The sequence below is a fragment of the Varroa destructor genome, unplaced genomic scaffold (genome assembly GCF_002443255.2).
Source record: "Varroa destructor unplaced genomic scaffold, Vdes_3.0 BEIS01000007.1, whole genome shotgun sequence".
NCBI classification, from domain to species: domain Eukaryota; kingdom Metazoa; phylum Arthropoda; class Arachnida; order Mesostigmata; family Varroidae; genus Varroa; species Varroa destructor.
Genome location: NW_019211460.1, coordinates 2,518,959 through 2,531,314, shown reverse-complemented (window position 1 = coordinate 2,531,314; position 12,356 = coordinate 2,518,959). Strand labels below are relative to the sequence as shown.

Sequence of the window (12,356 nt, the reverse complement as noted above, 5' to 3'; positions counted from 1 at the left end):
ATTTCTATCATTCGTCAGTAGCGTGCCTGATAAATGGACGATGTGGCCACGAATTTTCTGTCCACCTATTCTCCATTCGGTCCTACTTATTTGCCATCGTGGCAACAGTGTCCCACAGTTATCAGTAATGGAGTAACGATTCAATGTTACACTAGCTTTTATCGGGACCTATGTCATCCCGATTTGGGCGTGTCCGTGTATGAGCAGCGTCCATTGCTGTTCTGTTTGAGATCTTCTGAAATGATCAATAACCGGTCCGATGGATGGATGGATGAATGACTGACAAGAAATTACTAAATTGTGTCTATGCAGTTAATAGGTCAGCTTGAAATTACCCTATGCTCCTATTGCGTATAAGTAACAACTAGTTTAATACGAATGAGTGTATGCGACATCTTCCCGACAAGAATGGTACTGCTAGCATGGGATTTATCTTTGGCATTTTGCAGATGTAGCAAACGTCCAATACCTAACGTTGACTGTAGCCTGGACGGCCGACGATCGCCTCCAGAATGAAACTAACGACGGCGGTCTGTCGATGCCCGGTTACGAGTCTAACCCGACGACTTCGCCTACTACAATTCAGTTCAGTAGGCAAACATATAAGCACCGCAACCTCTCACAGTCTAGTCGATGTATCCAATAACTTCCGCCTGAAATCGACCCATCGTTGTGCAGCCCTACTTCTATTCTGGCTAAAATAGGCGGTGCCATATACGCGTTAGCGGCTGCCATCCATATTATCGTTACCGAGTGGCAAAAGAAGTGAGGAAGAATTTCCCATTCAGTTAATCATACGTTAAATTACGATGCTCCTCGTTCATTGTATTGACCTCGACAGCATCACGACGACGGCGACACATGCCGCCGCCGCCGCCGCCGCCGCCGCCGCCGCCGCTGGCGGCACAGCAACGGCAACACCAGCAGTCGCCATTCGGGCGCTTGACATACTGGGTGAGGTTTTTTGCTGCTGCTGCTGCTGCCGTTGACAGCAGCAGCAGCAGTAGCCGGACGTAGGCCGACGGTAAGCACCTGAGGCAAAAGAGGCTGTTGCTGCTGCGCCGACAATGATGATGGCAGTGGCGGTGCTGATAATAGGGCTGGTGGCCAACAGAAGGCAATGTTGAGCGGTGGATGACCGGCGCCCGGTCCGGCTCGACCCTACTGCCGTCTCCATCAGGCCAATGCAACAAAACACAGCTCACTACAGTGCTGCTGTCGCCATAAAAACGGACGACGAGCCTTACAGCGGCAGCGACAGCAACAGCTTATCATAGCGCACACTACGGCACCGCGCTGTTTCAGGTCGCTAAGAGAGGACACCAACTGAACTCAGCAATATTGCCTTTCGTCTTTGTTGCGAACGGCTCCGAATTTATTAGGACTCCTGATCAAGACGCGAGAATTACAACTGCCGAGTTTGTATTGGTAAACAATGTACACTAACGCATCGGACACGGCCGCTGCAATTATGGGTCATCCTATTATCGAACTCGACGATATGGCCGATAGCAACAATAACGGGGTGCGATTTCGGTGCGGAAGATACCAATGAGAACGCATAGCATTGGAATGCACGTAGTATCTTCCCAAAAATTATCGGAGACTAAAGAACGATGACACAGCGACGGCCGCAGTAGCAGAACTACATCGCAAGCAATCCGTTCACGTTCCTCTTCGTCTCGTTAACGCTAACACTTACCGGAAACTGTTGTTTGTGATGACACCGTGAGAGCGGCGCCCAGTCGGCAATGCGTCCCTCTTCTCTACTTCGCTCGAGGTGGTGGCTTTTTTAATTTTTGGGCGTCGTTAATGGTGGCGGCTATAGATATCCTTGGTCGTACCTCCCCTGGCCTGTTGTGATTCTACTACTCTGGTCCGGATCAGTAGGTGTTAAGCTATAGTTGGCGATATCGGCAGCTTGCCAACACACACGGCTTACCGGGTTTGGTTAAGAGCAGGCAACACTCGCTGTGCACGTCAACACTGACTCGGTCGGATCCAGGACACTCACTTATTGAACCTGTTTTAAACACGGGTGCTCACAATACTCACTCCCTCCGTAACAATGCAACGCATGTAAATAACGCGGGTATGTACAAAGGTTACGTTCCTGCAATTTAGTTTCTATTCAATCGAGCAATCAATCTAGTTGGCCGTCGTCCTACTGCTGCTGCTGCTGCTGCTGCTGCTGCCGGGGGGCACAAATAAAAGCGGTTCCTGTCGTCGTACTAGGTGCTAATAGCAGGACAAATTTGTTTACATCAAGGACAGTTTGAACGGTCGCGTATTCTATGTCGTTGCGTATTGTTTAACGACAAAACACTCGAAAGGGTGGCGCTTTGTACTGCAACAAAATGCAGCTGGATGTTGGCAACGATAGCCTATCCGTCCGTCGGTCGGTCGGTCGGTCCGTCTAGCTGGCTCCGTTCGTTTGGGCTGGACGACGACGACGACGACGGCGACGACCGGCGGCGGCAGCAGCAGCACTACCACTCACTCGCTCACTGGCTTGTTCACTAAACTCACGCTGCTGCTGCTGCTACTGCTGCTCCTGGTAGCGACAGCAGTAACAGGCAGTCCTCACTCCTTGGTGCGTCTGTTCACCGTGGAGGCTGCGACTGGCTTTTTGTGCCTGCTGATGCTGCCGGCACCGCGCTCTGTGCCCTATGCTAGCTCTGCCGTCGGTCAATCGGTCGGCTGGTCGGTGCAGCCGCACGGCAGCGGCGGTGACGACGACTGCGGCGGCGGCGGCGGCGGCGGCTGCGGCGGCGGCGGCGGCGGCTGCTGCCTTTTGCCTGCCAACGAGCCTCCCAGTCGGCCAGGCTCAGTTGATCAAAACAGTCAGGAGTCCAACGCACGCTCAGACGCAGGCGGCTCTCACAGACAGACACGCACGCACGCACGCACACCCAGACACAAAACTTAGCAGGAAAGAGTATATAGGTGTAGATACAACGAGCAGCAGCAGTAGCCTCCCTCCCTTCCGCCCTGATTGACCGATTCTGCGACCGCAACAGCAGGGGCGGTTCCCGCTATGGCCGTTGCATTGGGGCGCGGCCGCGCGGACGGAAAAGCCATTTGATCGATTGGCACTACAGATCATAGTGCCGACACGGAAAGCCTTTAACACGACAACGATGGCAACAACTGATTGACGGGATTTGGCTATCTTTTTTGTATATCGTATTAGTCGGATATAAAATATCGTTTCTTTTTCGGTGCATAAGTTTTCGTAATAAAATTTTTCTTGCTAGATTAGAATACTGTATATAATACTACGCTATCTTGGACTCTGTTAAATCGCAAAAACCGGCTTTAGAAAGTTCGAGCTGGCAGTCGGCAGTAACTAGGAAGGCCCCATGATGCGTCTGAGACTAGTTGGAGTACACTACAATTTAAAAGTACAAATTAAGCGTCGACGGCATTTGCAAGTGTGACAAATGTTTTTTGTCAAAATGTGTTGTCACCTCGTCTCGTTCCTTTATGCAGAGGTGACACATTATTTGCGAGTTAGTAAAACAGTGAAGTACTGAAATAAAACGCCTTTGTAGAGCTTGCGTACTTTCCAAGCAACGTTTGTTGTTCCAAACCTTCGTCAGTCTGCGCCTCGCAAAATCCATAATTTAAAAATTATTTCATAGTTATTTCTTATTAGTAATCGCGGAAGAAGCTTGAAAAACAATCATGAAAGTTTGGAAGTTCCCATATATTTGTGTCGAAATATTGATTATTTGTGTTGAAATATGAATTAAATTTTTTTAGCAGTCTTTAAACAATCTGTGAAATACAAATAAGAGTAGAGAACTGCTTCTTATGCCACTTTTATACTGTATAATATACCTTGATTTTGAGCCTGGTCCAATTGAGCAACACTTAAATGTAATAGAAAGGAGATGAGCTGCTTTGTTCGGTTTCTCCAATTTTTGTATTGGCTAAGTTAAAATTATTACTTCATAATCTATATCGTCTCAGATATTGTTAGAAAGCAACATACAATCGAGGACATAGAACTGCACACTCCTCGGTTGTACGGCTGATGCCTGCACGATGATTTAGATTAGCGGAGTGTAGAGTTCCGCGAATGCAGTAACTACTCTCTCCACCGCCGCCAAATGATGACTCTTGAGCCATCGCCCATGTATCTGTCTCACCGGCGACCGCCATCTTGTCGAAAGTAGAACGAACAATACTTAAAAATACTCGTGAATTAGAAATCAATATCAGATGTTGCCTTTGTACAATTGTTTTGACTGAAGCGGACGACGATCGAGTAGAAAATCGAAGAGATCTTCACGTAAAAATACAATCGGGTGCAAAATCGTTTGAGTGTCCGCTTTGGTCGAGCGTTTTCCGCCAGCTGGAATAGGCGCTAAGCTTCTATGATATCGTTATGTCTCGGTAACTGACGTGAAGCTTCCATGTAAAACATTGGCGCTAATGAATGTTATTTTTTCCGCCATCTTGTACCTCGTTGGTGTGCAGCGGCAGTGAGCGTGTGTTGAACGTAATTTTTCTTGCGAATCCGGTGCAAACAGGCACCGTTCGATTCACTTGTGTGCGACGCCTACTAAAGTGGCGACGGCGTCAAAATGCCGATTTATTTTCAACGGCCGGAGAATGCCCTAAAAAGGGCACAAGGTAGACACTACCGTGATTAAAAATCTCCTTGTACACAGACAGCCCCATACAGTTGCCCTAGCTGGGATGCCAACACGAGCGGCTGCCGGCTTCGCCACGTTTCGTCAATATGTTCTCATATAGACACAATAATATATATTTAGCTCATATGGAAAGAACGTTAACTGTGCCGTGATATAATTCAATGAAGTACTATCCTAAGTCTGACGCGGCATTGACTGTAAATGTGGTGAATACGGTATTCTACAACACATCGAAATGATTTTTCCCGAAACTCCCTTTCGCCCTTTCTGCTAATTAAATAACTAACAAGCAGTCTATGGTATAGTGAAACTCAGAGGACGACATTTCAGCTGGTTCCAATACGATCCTAAAATTGAGTCGAATTTAATTAACTTGAAAATTCTGAGATTTTAGACATCGAACCGAGAAAGCTTTGACAAGCTACACGAATTATTCGCTTGACTAATGTCCAAAAGACCATTTCCGCTGTTTGGTGTCAGTAGAAAACTTTTGCCAAACGCCTCGATCTAGTTAAGTACTCTACTCATTCTAACTGCATATTGAAAAACTACATGAATATAAATTAATACCCACTAAAATAAGAGGACTCGGCTTGAGTTGTAACCATGTGTACGTAGATACGTTACACACGCCCATTGTAACAAAACACAAAAGCAACAATAACAGCCGGTAAAAACTCTACCGCCTTGCTACAATTAGCAATAAACGGTGACGCGAATTTCGTATCGATCGGGGGTCAATTTCAGTCCGAGTTGATATCTCAGTTTAGTGTATTTTTCATATTCCGCAATTACTAACTTAAGGAATATTAATGATGGTGACTTATCTTTGCGTACGCGACTAGCCTGTAGTAAATACTGTTGTCTAGGTATGTATGTGCGCTTGGCAGTAGTAAAGCAGCAGGGCCAAAACGGTTTCTGGCTTTATGCCAGCTTTTCCGTCTGTCTGTTATATGAGTTAAGTCGAGAGACATAAAGTACACTAGCCGAAACTATGCCAATTGTCGTTTTAATTAAAGACTGTGCAAATAATTAATAACAAAATTAAAATACATACAAAAAAGGGCAATCAAGCTAAGCAAAGGTAGTTCAGTCTAGTCATGTTATCTGACGCACGAGAATTATGATGACTTACTTTTTCGTTTCGTAGTATAACTTGGTGAACATTTGGTAATACTCACGGGCTAAATGCCCGTTCTGCAATAGTATTTGCAACACTAATTCAAAGTATAACAAAACATAGCACATGTGGATCTTTGTAATTGCCTCTATGTTTCTGTCCGTTGTCTCACAATTTCGAAAAAGAAAAAAAAAAAAAAAAAAAGCCTAAGAGTGCCGTTTCAGCTAAAATATGATGTTTGTTCGTGAACGACTGCTCGCAAAATCATATACAATTAATTAAGTTTACATGCTTAATTTACTCAAATTAAATATCGGCGGATCTGAATGGCATTGTAGATTTCGCACCTCTAACCCAGGAGGTGTCAGCCTTTGGCTTGAATAACACAAATGAGTTGGATTCTAGCTCTCTAATCGATGTTGTTTTTCTCTTCTATCTTCAGAGTTCATTGATGTTGGCAAAAAAGCATCGGCGCTTGATGCGCTTTACGATGTTATCAAGTCACGCAAGCACCGAACATGGCAAAAGGTAGAAGAAACATTCTCGTTATCGGACAGGCTTACTTATCACGTTCAATTCATCCGATTTCACCGGCTGGCATATTATTGTTTTGGAGTAATAATTTATTATCACTCTAGTAATGGATTATATGGTTTGAAATGAAGTATCTGTTTATTTATGAAAGATTTACATCAAAAGATAGCACTTTTATCAAGTGTTGTCAAACTATCAAAGCGAAGCCTCTGAGAAAAATATTAACAACACTGATGAATAATAACATTGCAGGTCCACGAACCAATTATGAAACTGTACCTGGAGCTATGTGTCGATCTCAAGAAAAGTCATCTTGCGAAGGAGGGACTTTTTCAATATCGAATCATCTGCCAACAGGTAAAATAATCATGCTTACAATATACTAACGTGGAGATGAGATGTCTGATATGTTCGTTGCGCAAACCATGAATATATATATACGCTAAATTTATTTGTATTTATAGATAATAGAAAGAAATCGGGATGATTTTGTTGGCGGTGGGGACAATGGTTAGTGAAAAGAGGAATCACTTTATCCTGGGCGCTTTCTTTGCCGGTCAGATTCTAATAATTGGTGAAGTGAATTGTCCAGGTAGAATAAATACAAAACGGCATTCCAGTTGCCGGCGAAACAGTTAAAAAGTTACGCCGGTCTCGCAAGTCTGCCGACAATACTTCTACAGAACGACAGTGCCTGTAAACGGGGACGTCCTATTATACCAATATCTTACGTGGTAATCTACTTCAACGCCGTGGCACCGTTTAGGTGAACATCGCGTCATTAGAACAAGTCGTAAAGGAATATCTTGCTCTAGCAGAAGCTAAAACCGAGGCTGCTCGAAAGGAAAGCGCTCAGGCTGTTCTGGAGACCACGATGGTTGACGATCTTGACCAGGTTTGTACTAACTTGATAAATAAATCAATCTGTTCTCTATTTACATATACATATTAATAAATATAGCCATAACTGCTCGATAACCCGATAAATCTACTTTAGTATTGTACTGGTATAGTAGACTTATAGAAAAACAGAAAATCAAAATCATAATCTTTTTTTCGTCAAGAATGCTTGCGGAACTACACGTGGTAAGTTCGATGCATGGGCGCTTGGTCACACACTCCTTTTCCATTAGGTGGCAACTCCTGAGAATCTCCTCCTATCGGCAGTTTCGAGTGAGGGCAACCAGGAGCGCAGTGATCGAGTCCTTCTGACGCCGTGGGTAAAGTTTCTATGGGAATCGTATCGCCAATGTTTAGAACTCCTGAGAAACAACTCGCGTGTTGAACGTCTCTATCACGATATCGCTCAGGCAGCGTTTCGGTTCTGCGTCAACTATGCTCGCAAGACCGAGTTCCGAAAGCTGTGCGACAATCTCCGTGGTCATCTAGCCCATATTCACCGTTTCCCGCAACAAGCGACAGCAATCAACCTCCAGGTATATTGAGCAACGTATTATCCTAGAGCTAGCACCAATTAACCCACGGTTTGTCTATTTTACAAGTTGTTTCGTGCATATAAAAAAGACCACGTATTGCAACCACGTATTGTTATGCTGTTCTTACAAGCGTAGAACCCAATGAACAAACATGTGTGACAAACTGAACTTTTGTAGGCGGCAGAGACTCAACAGATGCACTTGGAAACCCGTCTGACCCAGCTTGATATGGCCATTAAGATGGAACTGTGGCAGGAAGCATACAAAGCGGCTGAAGACATTCATGCTATGATGTGTCTTTCAAAGAAGTCCACAAAGCCCCCGTTGATGGCCGGTTATTACCAGCGCTTGGCTCTCGTTTTTCTGAAGGCCGGCAATGGACTTTTCCATGCTTCAGCTTTGCTTAAGCACCTTAACCTCGTCAAGGTATAAATCGACTTTTTACACGTTGGAGATTTCATTAAGACAGAGTAATTAATGCTTAGTACTAGACTACTACATAGTAAAGCTGTCTGAAACAGTACTTATGCATTATTTCTTTGCGCTGGTGCCCTAAATTCTAGAACATAAGTCGTAAAGCCATTCTTTGTAAAGTAAAAGTCCAATTTACAGTCTATCAAAATGTATTTTTCTTTATACTTTGTGCAGGATCTGAAAAAGAGTATTACAAGTGAAGAATTACGACGTTTGGCTGCACGCGCTGTTCTCGCTACTCTGGCAACTCCTCTGCCAGCAACACGCCCCGAGATGGATAACCTCGTCGAAACCGATGAGGCAGTGATGGACAAGAATGTGCGGGTTTTAGCCAACCTACTTGGATTAGCTAATCCGCCATCAAGGCACACACTCGTTAGAGATCTACAGCGGTTAAATATCGTCAGTCTGGCCCCGAAAGAAATTCAAAAACTGTATGCACTGTTTGAAACCGATTTCGATCCGCTTAAACTGTGCGCGGGGGTCAGTAAGGTTTTCGAGTTCATCAACGAATGGTCGACCTCAACTGCGCCAGCGGTAGGCGAAGCCGGTAAAGACGGCTTAAAAGAAGGCGCTACCACACCTCCTTGCGATGAGCTCACCGTTTATCTTAAGGGCCTCAAGGCAATGATGGTCTGTCGTTTGCTGCGTGAGATTGCTCAGGTGTACGAGTCGATTTCAATCACTCGCGTGCTCGAGCTTTGCCCGATGATTGATGCTTTTGAACTGGAGGCGGCTGTCGTTGATGCTGTACGGAGACACAGCCTACAGGTGCGTATCGACCATAAGCGGCAAGCCCTGCACTTCGGCACTGAGCTTTCGATTTCGCAACGCGAAGAGACAATTGACCAAGGAGGGCCTTATCTGCAGGCCATGCCATCGGACCTTATTCGTTCACAACTCGAGAAGCTATATCGGGTATTGCGTCAAAGCGTTGACGTCATTCAGCCAGAGCGTATTCAGGCTGAGCGCAAAAGCCTCCGTCAGGAGTTGCACAAAGCTTATCTGGCTGGATGGAAACGCGAACAGCGCAAAATTCTCGAAAGGCAATCGAAAATTGAAAAACGCAAAGAAGAACTTGAGAACAAGAGTCTCGCGCGTGAAGAGGCCGAACGCCAAGAAGAGGAACGTCGCCAGCTGCGGCTTCGGGAGGCCGAAGCGGCACGCCTTAAGAAGGAGGCGGAGGAACGTGAAGGCCTACGTATGGCACGCGAAGAAGAGGAGCGACGTAAAAAAATGATGGCAGAAAAAATAGAAGCGCTCAAGCGTACTGAGTTTGGTGCTAAAATGATCGAAAGTATTGAAGAGCAAATGCTGGAACGTATGAACACCGAAGATATACAGCAGATTCAGCTCGATCACTGGACCAAGGAGCGTCGCGAGCTGCAACAGCGCATGCACAAACAAGAACGCAAGGTTTGAGACAAATTAGAGTTCAGTCGTAGTGTACTTATTCAGAAATCTTTCTATCTAGAGACTTCAACAATAATATTGTAGATGTGTATCATTCAAAATTAGTTCGTTGAACGAAAAACTAATGTAATAGACCGATTATTGTATTTATTTACAAATCACTGTGTTGCAGATTGATCATATGGAACGTGCCAAGCGTTTAGAAGAGATTCCTCTCTTGGAAAAGGAGTTTGCCCGTCGCGACGCGGAAAGACGTAAGCTTTGGGATGAGCTGGAGCATGAAAGGGTGGAGCGCGCTATTGCCGAACGTCACTTGGCCATGGAGCAGAAGCGAAGGCTGAGCCGCATGGCCGAGGACAAGGAGCGCTTCATACAGAAGCTGCAGGCTGAACGTTACGAAGAGTACAAGAAACTTAAGCAGGAATTCGATGCCAGGCTTGCGAGCGAGAAAGCTAAACGGCTAGCCGAAAGAAAGGTACACCGTGTATGACTGAACTCTACAGATTTTAAAAAAGGGTTGGGCTATAGGTTATGTTTATAGTTTGCTATCCGTGTCGGTAAAGAATCCCTTAGAATATCAGTTACAGCGATAAGTCAAAGGTATGTGAAAATGAGCTTATATCGCATAAGACTACGTAAAGGAAACAAAAATATGGAGGAAGCTACGCGGTAGTTGTCTTTACCAATATCAAGTTATCTCGATCAGTCTTCAAGTATTTCCAGCGTCGTAGTAACTGGCCCGTTATGTGACCTAGGTCAAACATAAGGCCAGTTTAAAGGCATAATATTTCAGACTTGGAACTAACTACGTTCTTAGGACCTGACGAATAGCTTACGAGTACCCGTCTTTACGCAGCTGCTTGATCTTTGTTTTGTTCATTTACAGCAACAACGTATTCAGGAACGTCGCGAAAAGTATCGCGCCGAAAAGGAACGGAAGCGTAAAGAGGCTGAGGAGGCCGAACTGCGCAGAATTGAAGAGGAAGAGAGGGCCGCCCGTAAAGCTGCTGAACTTAAACAACGTCAACGCGAACTTGAAATTGAAGAGAAAATGGCTCAGCAGAAGAAACAGGAACAGGAAGAACAAGAGCAGCGCGAACGTGAAAGACAAGAAAAGATTCAGGCGATTGCTGCAGCTGCTGGAGCTGCTGCCGGAGGACGTTCTCGGGAAGGAGATGGACCTTCGTCAAGAGCACAGCAACAACAGCACTGGCGACGACCTATTTCTCTCACCGACGGATCTCGAGCAGACAGGGATCGGGACAGAGACGGCGGACGCTGGACTTCAGGGAGCGGGACCGGCAGCGGTTCCGCACTCGGAGCGCGGAATGATGCTTCACTCAGCAGCAACTGGCGCGAGAAGACAGGACCTCTTACGGGACAACGTAGAGACAACCGAGATATCGATAGAGGGGACTTCGGCCGCGGAGGTAATAGGGGAGGTACTATGGATCGTGGTGGCGGTGTTAGTGAGTCCTACTGGAGAAGGAGTGGGGGCGTTGGTCAGGGTCGACAGGACACAAGAGGAGGACAAGATAGAGACCGTGAACGCGACAGGGATGGACGCAGAGATAACCGAAGTTTTGCGCCTTCCTCCGACGTGACAAGCGACAATTGGAGGAAGAGTTAGATCCAACTAACGTGGATGTGCAGACGGCAAAGCAGCTTGCGTCGATCAGCCGTATTGCGATCGGCCTCATGATATACGATAAGGCCGGCTTTACTGCATCTGACTTATATACACATACTTGTCGTCTAGACGTCCGGCGGGTCTGTGCTTCGGCCCTTCGTTTCATCGAATAAATTTTAGTAAATGATTGCGGACTCGAATCTATTGTGTTTTGTTTTTAGTTGTAGCTTTAGGCAAGAACAAAATATGAGCGAAATATAATCAATAGGAGATAATTAAAAGTGCTACGGAGGTTTAATGAGGCGTGCATCAGGTAAAGAGAGTGAATAACTAAATACAAGTATATGTGTGTAATACATAAACGACGTCTCAAGGAGAGCGTTCCCAAAATTATCCCGCTAAAATTTGAAATCATATTCGTTTTAATTCTTGGAATTACCTTCAAGGACATAAGCAGAAAATATTGATAGGAAAATGAGTTTACGTTTATGCATATTTAGGAAATATGAGTTCAAATCCACTTATAGCTACCGTCGAAAAGAACCATTGCCACTGCGGATAAAAACTTATATCATGCAGCCGAAATGGGCTCAGCACAATTTTTTCATTTACGATAAAAGATCGACTGAAGACAGTCATGCCGTTGACGCATATAATCTATCCTATTAAAACTATAGCATGAATGCCCAATGTTGTGCATATGTCGACACCATGTTTCATCCGAAAAGTGCTGAAAAAAAATTGTCAGTTTTTTTTAAAGAACATCCACATGTAACACGTTATTAACAACAACATGTGACAATAAGATGGCTTAGTTTTAGTTGACGTACACATTTACACATTGCTATAAAGCTGAGGGTCTGACTTTCCGACCCCTGTGCATGTTGTGACAGTGAGATAGAATCAAAATTTCAAATAAACGTGTCTTTTCTGAAGGAAAATGCTAGGACTTATGAAAATTTTATGACTTACTCACAGAATGTGTGTATATATGTATATATATACACATTCTGTGAAAGCAAGAATATTGTTTATCTCGATAAAAATTGCAGAGATGATAGACTTTGAATCTAGCTTATTTAAAA

At 44.9% G+C, this 12,356-nt stretch overlaps 2 protein-coding genes across 7 annotated transcripts in view; one reads left to right on the top strand and one right to left on the bottom strand.

Annotated features, from left to right (window-relative positions):
- hts (adducin 1-like protein hts) overlaps window positions 1-2,971 on the bottom strand; it is a 33,617-nt gene extending 30,646 nt beyond the window's left edge. For 2 of the 6 annotated variants that reach the window (XM_022813427.2, XM_022813426.2), the window contains exon 1: window positions 1,703-2,967. The gene's annotated coding sequence lies outside the window, so the exon portion shown is untranslated. Of the gene's footprint in view, window positions 1-1,702 lie in introns of all 6 variants that reach the window. The other 4 variants (XM_086975916.1, XM_086975915.1, XM_022813422.2 and 1 more) reach the window with 4 other exon arrangements.
- A 1,464-nt stretch (window positions 2,972-4,435) lies between these two features.
- eIF3a (eukaryotic translation initiation factor 3 subunit a) lies at window positions 4,436-11,471 on the top strand. Its single transcript, XM_022816361.2, has 9 exons — window positions 4,436-4,641; window positions 6,227-6,312; window positions 6,571-6,675; window positions 7,085-7,213; window positions 7,452-7,754; window positions 7,932-8,180; window positions 8,403-9,644; window positions 9,814-10,116; window positions 10,528-11,471. The coding sequence occupies exons 1-9, from the start codon at window positions 4,593-4,595 to the stop codon at window positions 11,269-11,271; spliced, it is 3,210 nt and encodes a 1,069-aa protein (XP_022672096.1). The 5' UTR covers window positions 4,436-4,592; the 3' UTR covers window positions 11,272-11,471.
- Window positions 11,472-12,356: the final 885 nt, after the last annotated feature.

Coding starts and splice junctions, on each gene's coding strand:
- eIF3a (XM_022816361.2), top strand. CDS start 4,593: ATGCCGATTTATTTTCAACGGCCGGAGAATGCCCTAAAAAGGGCACAA. Junction 7,214..7,451: donor TGGTTGACGATCTTGACCAG/GTTTGTACTAAC, acceptor CTTTTCCATTAG/GTGGCAACTCCTGAGAATCT. Junction 9,645..9,813: donor TGCACAAACAAGAACGCAAG/GTTTGAGACAAA, acceptor ACTGTGTTGCAG/ATTGATCATATGGAACGTGC.